This window comes from Zingiber officinale, chromosome 1B, assembly GCF_018446385.1.
Source record: "Zingiber officinale cultivar Zhangliang chromosome 1B, Zo_v1.1, whole genome shotgun sequence".
Taxonomy (NCBI): Eukaryota; Viridiplantae; Streptophyta; class Magnoliopsida; order Zingiberales; family Zingiberaceae; genus Zingiber; species Zingiber officinale.
Window position 1 is genome coordinate 164,423,954 of NC_055986.1, and position 14,458 is coordinate 164,438,411.

At 39.2% G+C, this 14,458-nt stretch overlaps 1 protein-coding gene across 1 annotated transcript; it reads left to right on the forward strand.

The window, feature by feature from the left end:
- Nucleotides 1-3,657: 3,657 nt before the first annotated feature.
- On the forward strand, nt 3,658-7,951 carry LOC121988654 (probable disease resistance protein At4g33300). Its single transcript, XM_042542200.1, has 5 exons — nt 3,658-4,604; nt 5,171-5,565; nt 5,970-6,325; nt 6,413-6,624; nt 6,945-7,951. The coding sequence occupies exons 1-5, from the start codon at nt 3,743-3,745 to the stop codon at nt 7,775-7,777; spliced, it is 2,658 nt and encodes an 885-aa protein (XP_042398134.1). The 5' UTR covers nt 3,658-3,742; the 3' UTR covers nt 7,778-7,951.
- The last annotated feature ends 6,507 nt before the right edge of the window (nt 7,952-14,458 follow it).

Genomic DNA, 14,458 nt, shown 5'->3' on the forward strand with positions numbered 1-14,458 from the left:
TTAAATTTTTTTATTCAGTTTTTTTTATTTTAAAAACCTCTCACCAACCTTGTGTTGGAGATGCTCTAATATTTAAATAATGATCCATTCTAATTTGTTTTGCCATTTTTGACTGCAGCCAGTTTCAAACCGTAAAATTATATACGAACTTTTATCATCTATGTAACTTTTTTTTTGTCACTTTGTATTATTTCAAATCATATGGACTAACAAGCCATTAACAATACAATAATTATGCTATTGAGGATCTAAATTTCAATTAAGTGATCTCATACATTAAACATGAAGGGGTTTATATTATTGAATGTTGATTAAATTTGTTAATCCGTTTCATTAATAATAATGGGCCGAAAATGGATTATGGGTTATTATGTGGATGATCTTTATAAGATGGGCCAAACAAGATCATTGATTTGAGCATCTTGAATCTTTGATTCAATTTAGTTTCTTCATCTTTCTCTTCTCTTTTTCATTAAGATGGATTACGGATTGCCGTATACTTTGTAGAAGATCATTCCATGCTCACAGGAACTCCAGCGATAAGTAAATACATTGTTAGTCATTGTTTCGATTTTTAATATTACCTTAAAGATTCATGATAACTTGATCTTATAATTGATGTATCGTATATATGGTTTTCGATGAATCACTATTGCTTTCCTATCATTATCCAATATTATAGTCTTCCATTATTATCTGCAAATGGTAGAGTATACCTAACATTATCTCCTTTTTCATCTCTATCAACTTGGTTTCAAATTGTTGTCTAAACTTCTACTTTCGTGCTAAAGCTTGCCTTAACCTCCACTTCTGATCAGTGTCTGAAGAAAGATTTTTGAGTTTCTGCCATTGTTTCAATCAAGTTGCTGATCAGATCATCCACGTAACAAAAGTCAAATATACAGATTATGATGAATCCAAGGCCATGTCTGATGGATGATATTGACTCGGACATGTATTCTCAAGAAGATTATCAACGCCTCTTCGGATTGACGTAGTTGATATAATGTTTTAATTGGTTTTAAAATTAAATATTAATGATGTAAAATATCTCGTTAAGTGCCGCTGCATTAGATAAATTTTTTCTATGATTTAGCCCATTTTAAAAATTATGAGACTGTCATCAGACGATTATGAAAGTAATTTGGAGTCCTCTAAAAAGAAAAAGCACCGCCCCTCCACTAGAAGACAAGGAATTCAAAGGTTTCCGCCGTCTCTGTGAGTCATTGTACTCAACTGGGTTTAAACTAAATTAAATAAATTATAAAAATAATAAAAACTAAAATATATAACAATTTTATCATTCTAAATAAATTCAATTACTTTAAGTTAACTAGAAATCCCATGTCGTGCTTGCCTATTTAAGATTGCTAAAATATTCTTAGTATTTATCTTTTCAATATATTTTATTTGTGTCATAATAATTTTTATTGGTGAAATTCTAAATTATATATATAAGAAACCGATTGAAAACGTGAGTCATAGTACTAATGAGAAGATAATAATGACACAAAATGTCGTTGCTGTGGTCCTTATTGACTATGACGTTGATCTGATTGCTATACATTGTATTCAACCTTTGCCATGGCAAAAGGCCAAAACACCGTTCCACGTCTTTAAATTAGTTCGCCTCTTAATTCTCTCAATTTAATAATTGTACCTAAGTTTCGCATTTCAATTCAACTTACTTCATAATCAAATTAACCATCTAATAACCTTTTCAAATGTGATATTGTTGTTGTAACAATTTAATCTATGCTGAATGAGTGGACGTTAATGAATAAAAAGATGTTTTCAAAGAGTATTAAAGAAGTATTTCAGGAAGTCTCCTTAAGCAAAGTGCTTGATTAAGACTCGCCAACTATTGTAAGGCCCTAAAATCAATTGGTGTCACATGTCAGCGTAAAACAAACGAGTGCAGCAAGAAAGAGACACGCACGGCTTATCTTTTTCAAAAGTGAGCGTCCATTTTTGACTTTGAATTCTCCGGTTCGAGACGTGTTAGACATTGCACTCTTTCTCCTCCCCATGGCCATGGGCGGCCGTGATCTGTTTAAGACTGCAAATCAATGGCCTGAATTAGTGCCTGATTTTTTCTTCCTTTTTGAGGTGGCTCCACATAAATCACAAGAAGCCCTAGTTGCGTTTTGTGCTTCCTTAAACTTGTGTATTGTCCAGTTGAGATCCTCAATCCCTAAAATGACATGTCTTTGTATTTCTTCATCGATCGGACGATCATGATATCCTTGTGATATACATTATATCCTTAAGATATGATTTAATCTGTCCGATCAATGAAGGAACACGGGGACATGTCATTTTGGGGACAGAGGATCTCAACTCGTATTGTCTAAAATGTGATAAATTTTGTGTGAATACTTTCGATGCTCCATTTAGTAGAAGAGTACTTATGCAATTGTGTGCTAGGGGCCCTAGACATCTAGGCTTTGTGGATTTACATGATGAGTGAAATATGAGATCGGAATGTTGACGTCTAAGACTAATCAAATCACAGTTAGTTTATAGGATTGTGGTGGTAAAAAAGGTGAATATGTTCGCTCCTAGCGTCTCCGTCAACTCGTCACAGGGTCAACACGGAGGAGGTAAATCACGGACGGCTACTAGCCTTTGGAATAGTGACTAACACATAAGAGAGGTATTTATCTCGGCTTTGCCGAGATTCGAACCCCAAACCTCATGGTGGTAATACCTCATGTGATCCTATATAAGATCAAATTGGTAGAATCAGATTGATCAGGATCGGATATTGATTCGTTGATTCGAACACGAACATAGAAATAGACATCCAAAATTTATAATTTTAATGAAAAGAATGGAAAAAAATATTTGTAATGATTAAAATTGTCTGAATATTAACTTAAACAAGTTTTTTAAATTGTCCCAAAATCATGAAGATACGAAATACGAAAATAACCCTAATATATTGAAAAAATTATTGGAAGCCTAAAGAAAATTATAAATAATATTTTTTTATCTAAAATTGGACGATTAGAGGTTACGCCTAATAATAATTATAGAGCTTTGAATGAATTTCGATTTAATATATTGTGTATTAGCTCAAGTAAAAAATTATAGTCTCTTAAAATATTTTATCATAGGATTATAGAAATATACTAATTTCACTGATTTTGTATAATTCAATCCCAATTTATTCCGAATAGATTTAGTATTTTTGGATCGTAGGATCGTAAGAACATAAAATCAGAATCGTAATTTTAGAAACCATGAGAACTTGATACCCTGTGAAAAAAAAAATCATGGAGTTGGAATAGTTACGATGCCCCACTTGAGTTTGTTCTTTCTTTTAAATCATCCAACACACTTGACTCGGCAAGCCAATTTAGAACTCATGGACCGACCCGCTTGATCCTTCATCATCGATCGTACAATAATCAACTAAATCGATCCAATTAGATCAATTGTCGCACTCGGGTTGAATCATCCGGTCCAGTTAGCCTTTACTTTTTGCAAATGAAAGTTGAGCGGTACATTTCTTAAAAGACCAGTGATAGTAATTTTTTTTATTCTGATGCATTATTTTTAAATCGATACTCTTTTATCCTAAAGTGGCAAGATCGTCCTTTCGACATCTCCGAATGACATTATTACCCTCCTCGCTTATATATCGTTTCCTCTCCTTCCTCGCAGTTTCTCAGAGTTCCATCGGCATCTCGATTGGAAGGAATTGGGCCCGAGAGGCTGTGGCGCCGTGGCGGCGGATATGGATTCGTCCTTCGCCGGTGAGGTTGCAACAGAGTTGATTAAGGAGCTCATGAAAGTGATCCGAGGAACCTATCTCTGCCGCCCGGCGGCTGAGCAGCTGAAGCGCTCCGTGGACTCACTGCTTCCCATCGTTCAGGAGATCCGCCACTCGGGTGTGGAGCTCCCGCAGCACCGTCAGTCTCAGCTATCCGAGCTCGCTGACCGCCTCCGATTCGCCCTCGACCTCGCCCGCAAGGCCGCCGCCTCCCCTCGCTGGAATGTCTATCGCTCTGTGCAGCTTGCTCGAAAGATGGAGGGCATCGAAAGCTGGATATCCCGCTGGATCGAGCGACATATGCCCGTCCATGTCCTCGCCGACGTTCACCACATCCGTGTTGACTGCGCCGCCCGCCTAGACCGCATCGAGCGGGCCCTCGATATGGCCGCTTCCTCCCCGGTGGCGGCCACCGCTTCGAAAGTCCCGGTGGCGTTCGGGAGTGCGCCGTTCTCGGGATTCCCGATGTCAGACATGATGGACCCGATGGCGCCCGTTAAGACACCGTTTGCGATGGGGAATACTCTATCATCAGGTTTCCCGATGATGGAAGGATTTTTTCCCTCTCCGGCTCCTACGAAGGTTCCCGTGGCGATGGGGAAACCACCATCTTCAGGATACCCGGTTGCGAATATCATGGACGGGTTGATGATGGCCGGAGAAGGGGTGAAGCCTGTAGGGGTCGGAATAAGGATCGGAAAGGAGAAGGTGAAGGAGATGCTGATGGAGGGCAGTGATAGATCACCCGTGGTTGGAATCTTCGGGATCGGAGGGAGTGGCAAGACAACGCTCGCCAGAGAGATATGTAAAGATCCAGAGATTCGAAGTAAGGCTCTCCCACGGAATATCTTATGTTATTGCAAGTACAAATACTCTTTTTCACTCCCAAATGGTTCAAATGAAGATGAAAATAATTACTCTCGAAGAAGTTTGGACCTTTTCCACATTTCTAATGGAGAGAGTTCTTACAGAACTTCTAATTTGTGGTTGGGTGTTTGCTAATCATATTGTCCTTATCGCATTGAAGGTTTCTGTTGATTCATAGCCAATCTTACCGTTTTTAGTTGTTTCAATTTCCTCTGGTCGAATTCTCACAATTTTTGTACTTTTCAATGATAATCTCAAACATGGATCATATATGCAATTTTTTAGGAGGTTTTCTTAGACTGATTAAGGAAATTTGATACTGTTAATTGATTTCAAAGTACTTTATCCTGGAAAATACAAATCGTTAGTCCAGTTGCTTGCTGATAGAAAAAATATTTCAGCTATAACACTTATTTTTTACTTTCTGTCATGTGGTTGGTAGAGAACACTACTACAGAACATTAGATGGAGGTCGATAATTGATGGTATATTCTTATATTTCTTTTCTGTTTTGTTTTCCGTTAGGTTACTTCAAGGATAGAATTTACTTCACCACCCTCTCGCAATCTCCAAATTTGGAGAGTTTAAAGTTGAAGCTGTGGGAACAAATTAGTGGAAATATGGTTCTTGGTGCTTACAATCAAATTCCAAAGTGGCAGATGGAGTTAGGGCAGATAGAAAAAGGATTCTCTCTCATAGTATTGGATGATGTGTGGTCCCTTTCTGAGCTTGAAGAACTTATTTTCAGCCTTCGGGGATGCAAGATTCTTGTGGTTTCACGATTCAACTTCCCTTCAATTGTTAAGAACACTTACGAGATAGAATTGCTGGGAGAAGAGGATGCTTTGTCACTCTTCTGTCATGCAGCTTTTGAGCAGAAATCTGTACCATTTAGTGTTGACAAGAAGTTGGTAAAGCAGGTAATTTCATTGTTCATATCAGTCCTAATCCATTGTTGCAGAAGGAAACTGTTACCGATTCATATTTCAACTATTCTGACACATTTTTTGTGATGTGTTTATAAAATAAGAAAAAAGACAGGTTCATTTTTATGAAATATCTTAGTAGAATATTCTTATTGGGTGCCCTTTCATATAGTTACCAACCAAATTTGTAGTTCTACGAGAATTTGCAACATGATTAACTGGATAGTGTTTCTCTAGTTGATAGTGTCCCCCATTTTTCTTTCTTCAAAGGAAAAAATGTGATCACCTTATTGTTAGTCTTTGATACTCATTTTTAACACGCCAGTTAGGATAATTTTCTTCAGACTATTAAATCAAAGAGTTAGTTTGTTTTGAACTGGATTTCATGCTGAATGCAGGTTGTTGACAAGTGCAAAGGGCTTCCTCTGGCTCTAAAAGTAATTGGTGCTTCTTTGCGAGATCAACCTCCAAAATTTTGGTTAAGAGCCAAAAATAAGCTCACTCGAGGAGAAGCTATATGCGAGTCCCATGAAAATAAATTGATAGAACGAATGGCATCATCCATTGAATTTCTGTCAGCTAAAGTGAGAGAATGTTTCTTAGACCTCGGATCTTTTCCAGAAGACAAGAGGATCCCTTTAGATGTGCTAATTAACATGTGGATGGAGCTCCATGATCTTGATGAAGAAGATGCTTTTGCCATTCTAGTGGAGCTTTCAAATAAGAACCTTTTAACTCTGTGCAAGGATGCACAGTAAGTTCCTATAATCATCTAATTTTGGAATCACTCAGGCTTCAATGTTCATAGTATTAACTTGGCTGAATTTTATGCATACTACAGGAACAGAGCTGGAGATATCTATAGCAGTTACACGGAGCTTTCTGTTACTCAACATGATTTGTTGCGTGACCTAGCTCTTTATGTGAACAATCAGGAGCCTTCAAATACTCGGCGGAGGTTAATTATGGCAAGGAGGGAAAATGAACTTCCAAAGGAATGGGAGAGAAATAAGGATCATCAGTTTGAGGCGCAGATTGTTTCCATTAACACAGGTATTCAACTTTGTGTGGTATAACAGCACATGACATGCTCTTGGTTGATATTTGCAGTTTATATTTGCAATAAATCTGGAATGTAGAAAGCCAACCAGATAGAATGACTAGTGTTTTAACATTAATTTTCATGTCGTTAGGCATATTTATCTGGTGTGCATCTCATTGTTAGGCCTCCAAATTACATTCCTAACAAAGAAATGGCTGGTTCTTCTGTGCCGTCTAATTAACAATATAGGGATAGATAAAATTACTTTCCATTGCATGGTTGAAAAATTAGAATTGTGCTTCTTTAGAAATTGACAACCTCTCTGTTTCAGGTGAAATGAAAGAAACTGATTGGTTTCAGATGCATTTTCCCAAAGCCGAAGTACTAATTTTGAGTTTTTGTGCTGATGTTTACTTCTTACCGCCATTCCTCAGTACTATGCCTAAGCTGAGGGCTCTGATCTTGATCAACTATGGCACATCATGCACATCGCTCCAGAATTGCTCTGTATTCACACCTTTAAGTAACTTGAGAAGCCTTTGGCTTGAGAAAATATCCGTCCCACCATTGCCAAAGTCCACAGTTCGCTTGAACAACTTGAGAAAAGTATCTCTTGTTCTATGTGAACTAAATGACAGCCTCAGAGGATCTAAGGTGGATCTTTCATCGACGCTTCCTCGTCTATCTCATCTCACAATAGATCATTGCATCGATGTCACCGAGCTTCCCTCTTGCATCTGTGACATCAACTCACTCGAGTGTCTAAGTATCTCTAACTGTCATGATTTGTCTGAGCTGCCATGTGAATTTGGCAAGCTAAGTTCCCTAGAGATTCTAAGAGTGTATGCTTGCCCTTCTCTGAAGAACTTACCTCTGTCTATTTGCCGGATGAAAGGTTTGAAGTATCTTGACATTTCTCAATCCTTTAATCTCCGAGAGTTGCCAGAAGAGCTTGGCTATATGACAAGCTTGGAGAAGATTGATATGAGAGAATGTTCTCAATTGAAAACTCTACCTAGATCCTCATCATTCTTGAAGTCTCTTGGGCATGTGATTTGTGATGAAGACATTGCTTTGTTATGGAAAGAGGCAGAAAGAGATATACCAGATCTACGTGTCCAGGTAGCTGAAGAAAGTTTCAACTTGGACTGGTTGCTAGAGTAGTCCTATTTGTTCACTTCTGTCTTGTGTCTGTTAACTGTAACTGGGACTTGTACATATGCAGCCATTTTCCTGCATTTTGAGGAAAGAATCCCAGAGCATCATGATAAACTCTGGCCATCTTTAACACGCAACTAATTGTGTTTTTTTGTTGCTTAATCGAGAAATTCTTTTCAATTTTGTTTGTCACTGTAGAAATATCATAAGCAATGAAAAGAATGATTGCAAATTGTTGTAAGAATGATGCATCCTGGCGTCTTGGTCTAATCTCTCAATTCAACTAGACAAAGAAGGGGTTCAGTCATTTTTATAAAATTGATCTACCTGATTAATATATTTATAAAAAATAAAAATCAATTTGTTTGTTTACCGCTTTCCTTTATTTTTTTTAAGGATGAAAAGTATTAAAATTTAATTTGTGCTTTTAATTTAATTCTAAGAATGGGAACTTTTGTAAATATCTTGTGGTAGTTTTGTTGTGATCAACCAAGTCAGGTTAGATCCTGTTATGTTTGATGTCTTGTGTCTAAGTGTACAGAAATTTAGGAGCACAGGAAGACGAGTGAAAGACGCAGCTAGCGAGAAGGACAACACCGAAAAAAGTCGATGGGCTCGGTGTGTCTAAGGGACGAGGCGTTGCAGAAGAGTATGCTGGAGGACGAGATGGAGGCGCGCGACGTTTCGGAGGGACGAGAAGCTGGAACGGAAGACTACTTGAAGACCGTAACATGGGTACGGGTAAGCCATATTCCGGATGGTCGAAATTACCCAAGTGAGCGGAGCCAGAGCGGAAGAACTGGACCCAAGCGAGCGGAATCGGAGCGGAAGACCTGAACCGAAAAGTCAACTTGGTGTTGACTTTTGGGTCCGGGTGCTCAGATCACTTGGGTGCCCCCTAGGCGCCTCGCTCGAGGGGCTATGTCGACTCAGTCTGGGCGCCCGGAACCCTTCCGGGTACTCGGAATTAAAAGTTTATCGAAATGCTATGCACGTTGTCACAATCCGGTACGATATGGATAAAATTCTATCCACGTCCAATCGTCTAGAACACATCCAGGTGTCTCGATCAGGGCTATACATACAGCCCTGATCCTAGAATCTAAACAACAACACTTGTAATCAATTCTCTTTCTCCGGTTAGCTTTGTAATTGAGTGTTTCAACTGCTATAAGAGGATTCTTCGCCTAAAGAAGACTTTTAGTGAGACTTACCTTGGATTAACAATCACCTATGTTGTAATCAAGTAAATGATCTACCTCTTTCTTTCTTTAATTAAGTTTCTTTTTATGCAAATGTTTATTAATTTAGCTTGAAAAAATAATAAATGTTTTATTATTTATTTCAGGCTATTCACCCTCCTCCTTTAGTCGGTCGCCAATGGACCTTCAATTGGAATCAGAGCAAGGACACTTCAGAAGGACTAACCACCGACCGAAGCAAAATTAATGGTCGGACCAAACCTCATCCTGCCAAGTTCGAGCGGGAGTTCTCATACTGGAAACGCCGAATGGAGGTATTCCTAAAAACTGACTTTGAAATTCTTTTAATAATTAAGTACAGTTTTACAGTTCCAAAAGATTAACAAGGCGTAGAGAAAGAAGAGTACCTCTGGATGAAAAAGGAGCAAAGTGATTTCGTAGCCAACAGCAAAGTGGAATATCACCTTTTAAGTGTATTACCAATTCAAGAAGTAAATTGTATCGGAAGCTACACATCGGCAAAAGACCTTTGGGAGAAATTTTTGAAACTCCATGAAGGAACATCCGAAGCAAAACTCGCACAACGGGACATTCTTCGGAACAAACTGACGAGCATCCGTCTAGAAAAAGGTGAGAAGGTAGCTGAATTGCATGTGAAGATCAAGGAGCTGATTGTTGATGCAATCGACCTAAGTTTGATCGGTACGATCATTGTTTTGATGTGTGTGTCAAAGAGTTTAAGTTAGGTTCACCCTTGTATTTGATATGTGTATTTGAGTTGTGCAGATTTGCAGAATACACATGTGACTCAGGTTGATGGCTTCGGGTCCGGTGAAGGATGAAGCATCCGAGGGATCGTGGATAAGGCAGCGAGGACAAGGACCGAGGGAAGCGACTTCGAGGCATACGCGAAGGATGACATTGGGGACGAGCCGCGGGCTTGAATGCATCCAAGGGACGAGAGTCAAATGAAGTAGGCTTGAATGCAAGAGGTTAAAGCTGCAAAGGAAGTGTCAAATGAGTCGTAAGGGTGAGGATACGAGTGCATGAGAAATTATACTCGGAGTAAAATACTAATTTTAGGGTTTTACTGTAGCAGTACTATAGCGTTACTGCAGCGCACTGTAGCAGTACTGTAGCAGTCGACTGCATGTTTTAGCAGTCGACTGGTGCAGTCGACCGCGCAGTCGACTGGGCCCGAACAGAATGGTTCTGTTCATTCAGTCAGTATGGATCAGTCGACTGCATGTTTTAGCAGTCGACTGGTAAATGACCGTTGGCAAGCTGTTGGTGCTGCAAAGTAGCCGTTGGCTACCTCCAATGGTACCACCAGTCGACTGTTGGTTTTGCCAGTCGACTGGTGCCGAGATGAGTTGATATGTTGATCAACTCTCTCCTCTTATTTATAGGAGGCTTTGGGGCTTGAAAGAGGTTACTCATACTTGTTGAATAACTCCTAGTCCTTGTCCAAAGCTTCCAAGTCATATTCTCTTCCTCCTAAACCTAAGTTCATCTTGTAAGAGGAAGAGAGCCTTGTGAGAGGTTTGCTCCAACGAGAAGGAGCAAGAGCTAGCCGGAGATTGCCGGGGATTGATCCACCGAAGGATCAAGGGTTCGTCCACCTCAAGGACCGTGGAGTAGGAGCAAGCAATCTCCGAACCACGTAAAGGAATCGTGTTAGCATTTGTGCTCTTACTTGTTTATTTTCATTGCTTTAGTTTTCGTATTCCGCTTGCGTAACTAACCTTGTAGAGAAGAATGTAAATTGGGGGTGACCTAGCTATCCAACCCCCCTTCTAGTCGGCCACCGATCCCTTACAAGTGGTATCAGAGCGAGGACGCCCTTCAACGGACTAATCATTGAGAAGAGCACTTCATCAAAATGGCCGTCTCAAACATTTATCCACCTAAATTCGAAGGGAACTTCTCTTGGTGGAAGAAGAGAATGGAGGTATTTTTCGAAACCGATTTTGACATAATGCTAATCATGGAAAATGGTTTTAAAGTGCCTAGGGATCAAGACAATAAGATACTTGAGAAAACAAGGTGGAGCAAGAAACAAAGGGAAGAACATTTAGCGAATTCTAAGGCTATACATCATCTACACAATGTTCTTCCCCAACAAGAAATAATAAGGGTTGGAACCTACTCAAGCGCCAAGGAGTTATGTGAAAAGCTAGTGGAGCTTCATGAAGGGACATCGGAAGCGAAATTGGCAAGAAGAGACCTCCTTCGAACTCAACTCAACAATATCAAGCTTGAGAAAGGAGAAAAGGTATCAATTTTACATTCTAGAATTAAGGAAATTATTTATGGACTAACAAGTGTAAGTGAGACACTTTCAAATCGAGACATGATGATGAAAGCCCTAAATGCTTTCCCAAGAACCACAACTTGGAGTTTCATTGTAGATTCATACTACATATCAAAGGACCTAGAGAAATCCTCTCTAGATGAACTCTTCTTAACAATGGAGCTTCACGAAACAAGAGTTGAAGGGTTAGATGGAGAAGCTCATAGATCAAGAGGAGTAGCTCTTGTGGCAAACAAGGGAAAGGGAAAGAAGAAGAAATCTTCATCTCCACCATCCTCCGACTCCGAAGAATCAAGCGCCTCAATGGATAGTGATCAAGAGGCGTATATGGTAAGAAAAATGAGAAGGACATTTAAAAGGTTTTCTACTAACAAATCTCATGCTAGAAAAAGCTCAAGAAGCAAAAGTAGAACAAGGAGGGTACTTTGCTACAATTGCCAAGGAGAGAGACACATAAGAGATGATTGTCCTCTCTTGAAGAAGAAGGAAGGGAAGAAGAGGGAGGAGAAGAAGACAAAAGAAAAGGGGAAGAAGGCTCAAAACCTAAAAGCAACATGGGATGATCCTTCATCATCATCGGAGGAATAAGAGCACCATGTAGTCAATTTTGCGCTAATGGGAATTGATGATATAGCCTCCACCTCATCCGAAAATGAAGAGGGAAAGAGCTCAAGTGAAGATGAAGAGGGGAGCTCAAGTGAAGGGGGAGGTCAAACTTCGGATTCGGACTTCTCGGTAAGTGAGATACATAATCTTCCTCCCCATATTTTAATCAAAATTATTTCAAGTACAAATGATGATTTGTTTAAAGCTAAAATGAAAAATAAATCCTTGAAAAATGATATTTACATGCTTAAAGAAAGATTAGAATCCATGTGTTTTAAGGACAACAATATGCATGATTCTTCTAATTCTTCAAATGATTCATGTTTAGAAGAAGAAAATAGAAAATTAAGGGAAAATGTAGAATATCTTACCAATGCCCTTAGAAAATTTGAAATTGACTCTAAAACCCTAAACGTGATCATTGGGAGCCAAAGGGCAAGTTTTAAGAAAAATGGGTTAGGATACAATGAATTCAACAATGAAAAGACCTACCATTGTCTACTTGCTAGGGGGCAATCAAAAACCAAGACCATAGATAGAAAATGGATCCCCAAGGAATATTTGGTTAACCCAATTAGAAAGAATTTCTATTGGGTGCCAAAATCAATTCTCAAGGGTTAGAGGATTTTAGGTCAAGTCAACCATAAGAAATAATTATTCAAATACTTGAAAGATGGTTGACTTGAGACCTTAAGGAGGAGCACTTAGCCTTGATAGAAAGTCATAATCAAGGGGGGCTAAGTAGAGGTTACCATTATACCTTATCTCACAATGACTTGCATGATTTTCCAACCATAAATGTGAGATAATAGGATGATACTAATAATTTACTTATGCTTATGGCGTTTTGATGAGTTATGTGATGTATCAATTTTTAGTGATCATAGACCAACTATGGGGAAAGCAAATGTTTAATTAATGGACATCTTGCCCATAGATCATAGTTGGACATTTCAAATATTTTGAAAACAATTCTATGTTTTATTTACAGTGGATAGTTATTTTGAAACATATGAATTCAAAACTAAGGTTTAATTTGATACAAACTTAAGTATTTTTCAAGGTGTTTGAGTTTTTATCAAAACTTCAAAAATATTATGAATTTTCATGGAAACATATTTTTCCTTGTTAAAGAACATTATAAGAAATATGTGTTCAAAATTTCATGATTTTTTGAATTTTCTAGAATTTTTTATGCATTTCTGAAGTTAGCTGTAAAATGCTGAAATTCGGGTTGATTTGTGCCAGTCGACTGCGACAGATAGCAGTCGACTGGTAGCTGGTTTCCAGCACCTTCAAGAGCTGGTTTTGAGTATTTATAAGTCCACATTGATACCATAGTATGTGTACATATTTGGTACAATTTTTGATGGTGTCAAAGGGAGAGAAAAGGGAAGGTTTACGTTAGAAACCTAACTATGTGTAAAACTTGAAAATTATAGTTGAGAGCATATGTTAAGGGGGAGCTTGGGTATTATGCTTCATGTTTACATATTGCTTCTAATTTTCATGTTGATATTTATGTCTAACTTAAACATATTGTCACACATCAAAAAGGGAGAGATTGTTGATGCAATCGACCTAAGTTTGATTGGTACGATCATGGTTTTGATGTGTGTGTCAAAGAGTTTAAGTTAGGTTCACCCTTGTATTTGATATGTGTATTTGAGTTGTGCAGATTTGCAGAATACACATGTGACTCAGGTTGATGGCTTCGGGTCCGGTGAAGGATGAAGCATCCGAGGGACCGTGGATAAGGCAGCGAGGACAAGGGCCGAGGGAAGCGACTTCGAGGCATACGCGAAGGATGACATTGGGGACGAGCCGCGGGCTTGAATGCATCCAAGGGACGAGAGTCAAAGGAAGTAGGCTTGAAGGCAAGAGGTTAAAGCTGCAAAGGAAGTGTCAAATGAGTCGTAAGGGTGAGGGTACGAGTGCATGAGAAATTGTACTCGGAGTAAAATACTAATTTTAGGGTTTTACTGTAGCAGTACTATAGCGTTACTGCAGCGCACTGTAGCAGTACTGTAGCAGTCGACTGGTGTAGTTGACCGTGTAGTCGACTGGGCGCGAACAGAATGGTTCTGTTCGTTCGGTCAGTATGGATCAGTCGACTGCATGTTTTAGCAGTCGACTGGTAAATGACCGTTGGCAAGTCGTTGGTGCTACAAAGTAGCCGTTGGCTACCTCCAACGGCAGCACCAGTCGACTGATGGTTTTGCCAGTCGACTGGTGCTAAGATGAGTTGATATGTTGATCAACTCTCTCCTCTTATTTATAGGAGGCTTTGAGGCTTGAAGGAGGTTACTCATACTTGTTGAATAACTCCTAGTCCTTGTCCAAAGCTTCCAAGCCATATTCTCTTCCTCCTAAACCTAAGTTCATCTTGTAAGAGGAAGAGAGCCTTGTGAGAGGTTTGCTCCACCGAGAAGGAGCAAGCGCTAGCCGGAGATTGCAGGGGATTGATCCACCGAAGAATCAAAGGTTCGTCCACCTCAAGGACCGTGGAGTAGGAACAAGCAATCTCCGAACCACGTAAGGAATCATGTTAGCGTTTGTGCTCTT

What these genes read in the sequence shown, in the direction of transcription:
- LOC121988654 (XM_042542200.1), top strand. Translation starts at nt 3,743, where the DNA reads ATGGATTCGTCCTTCGCCGGTGAGGTTGCAACAGAGTTGATTAAGGAG. An exon ending in TAAAGATCCAGAGATTCGAA is followed by an intron (nt 4,605 to 5,170) that starts GTAAGGCTCTCC and finishes GTTTTCCGTTAG; the next exon opens with GTTACTTCAAGGATAGAATT. An exon ending in ACAAGAAGTTGGTAAAGCAG is followed by an intron (nt 5,566 to 5,969) that starts GTAATTTCATTG and finishes TGCTGAATGCAG; the next exon opens with GTTGTTGACAAGTGCAAAGG.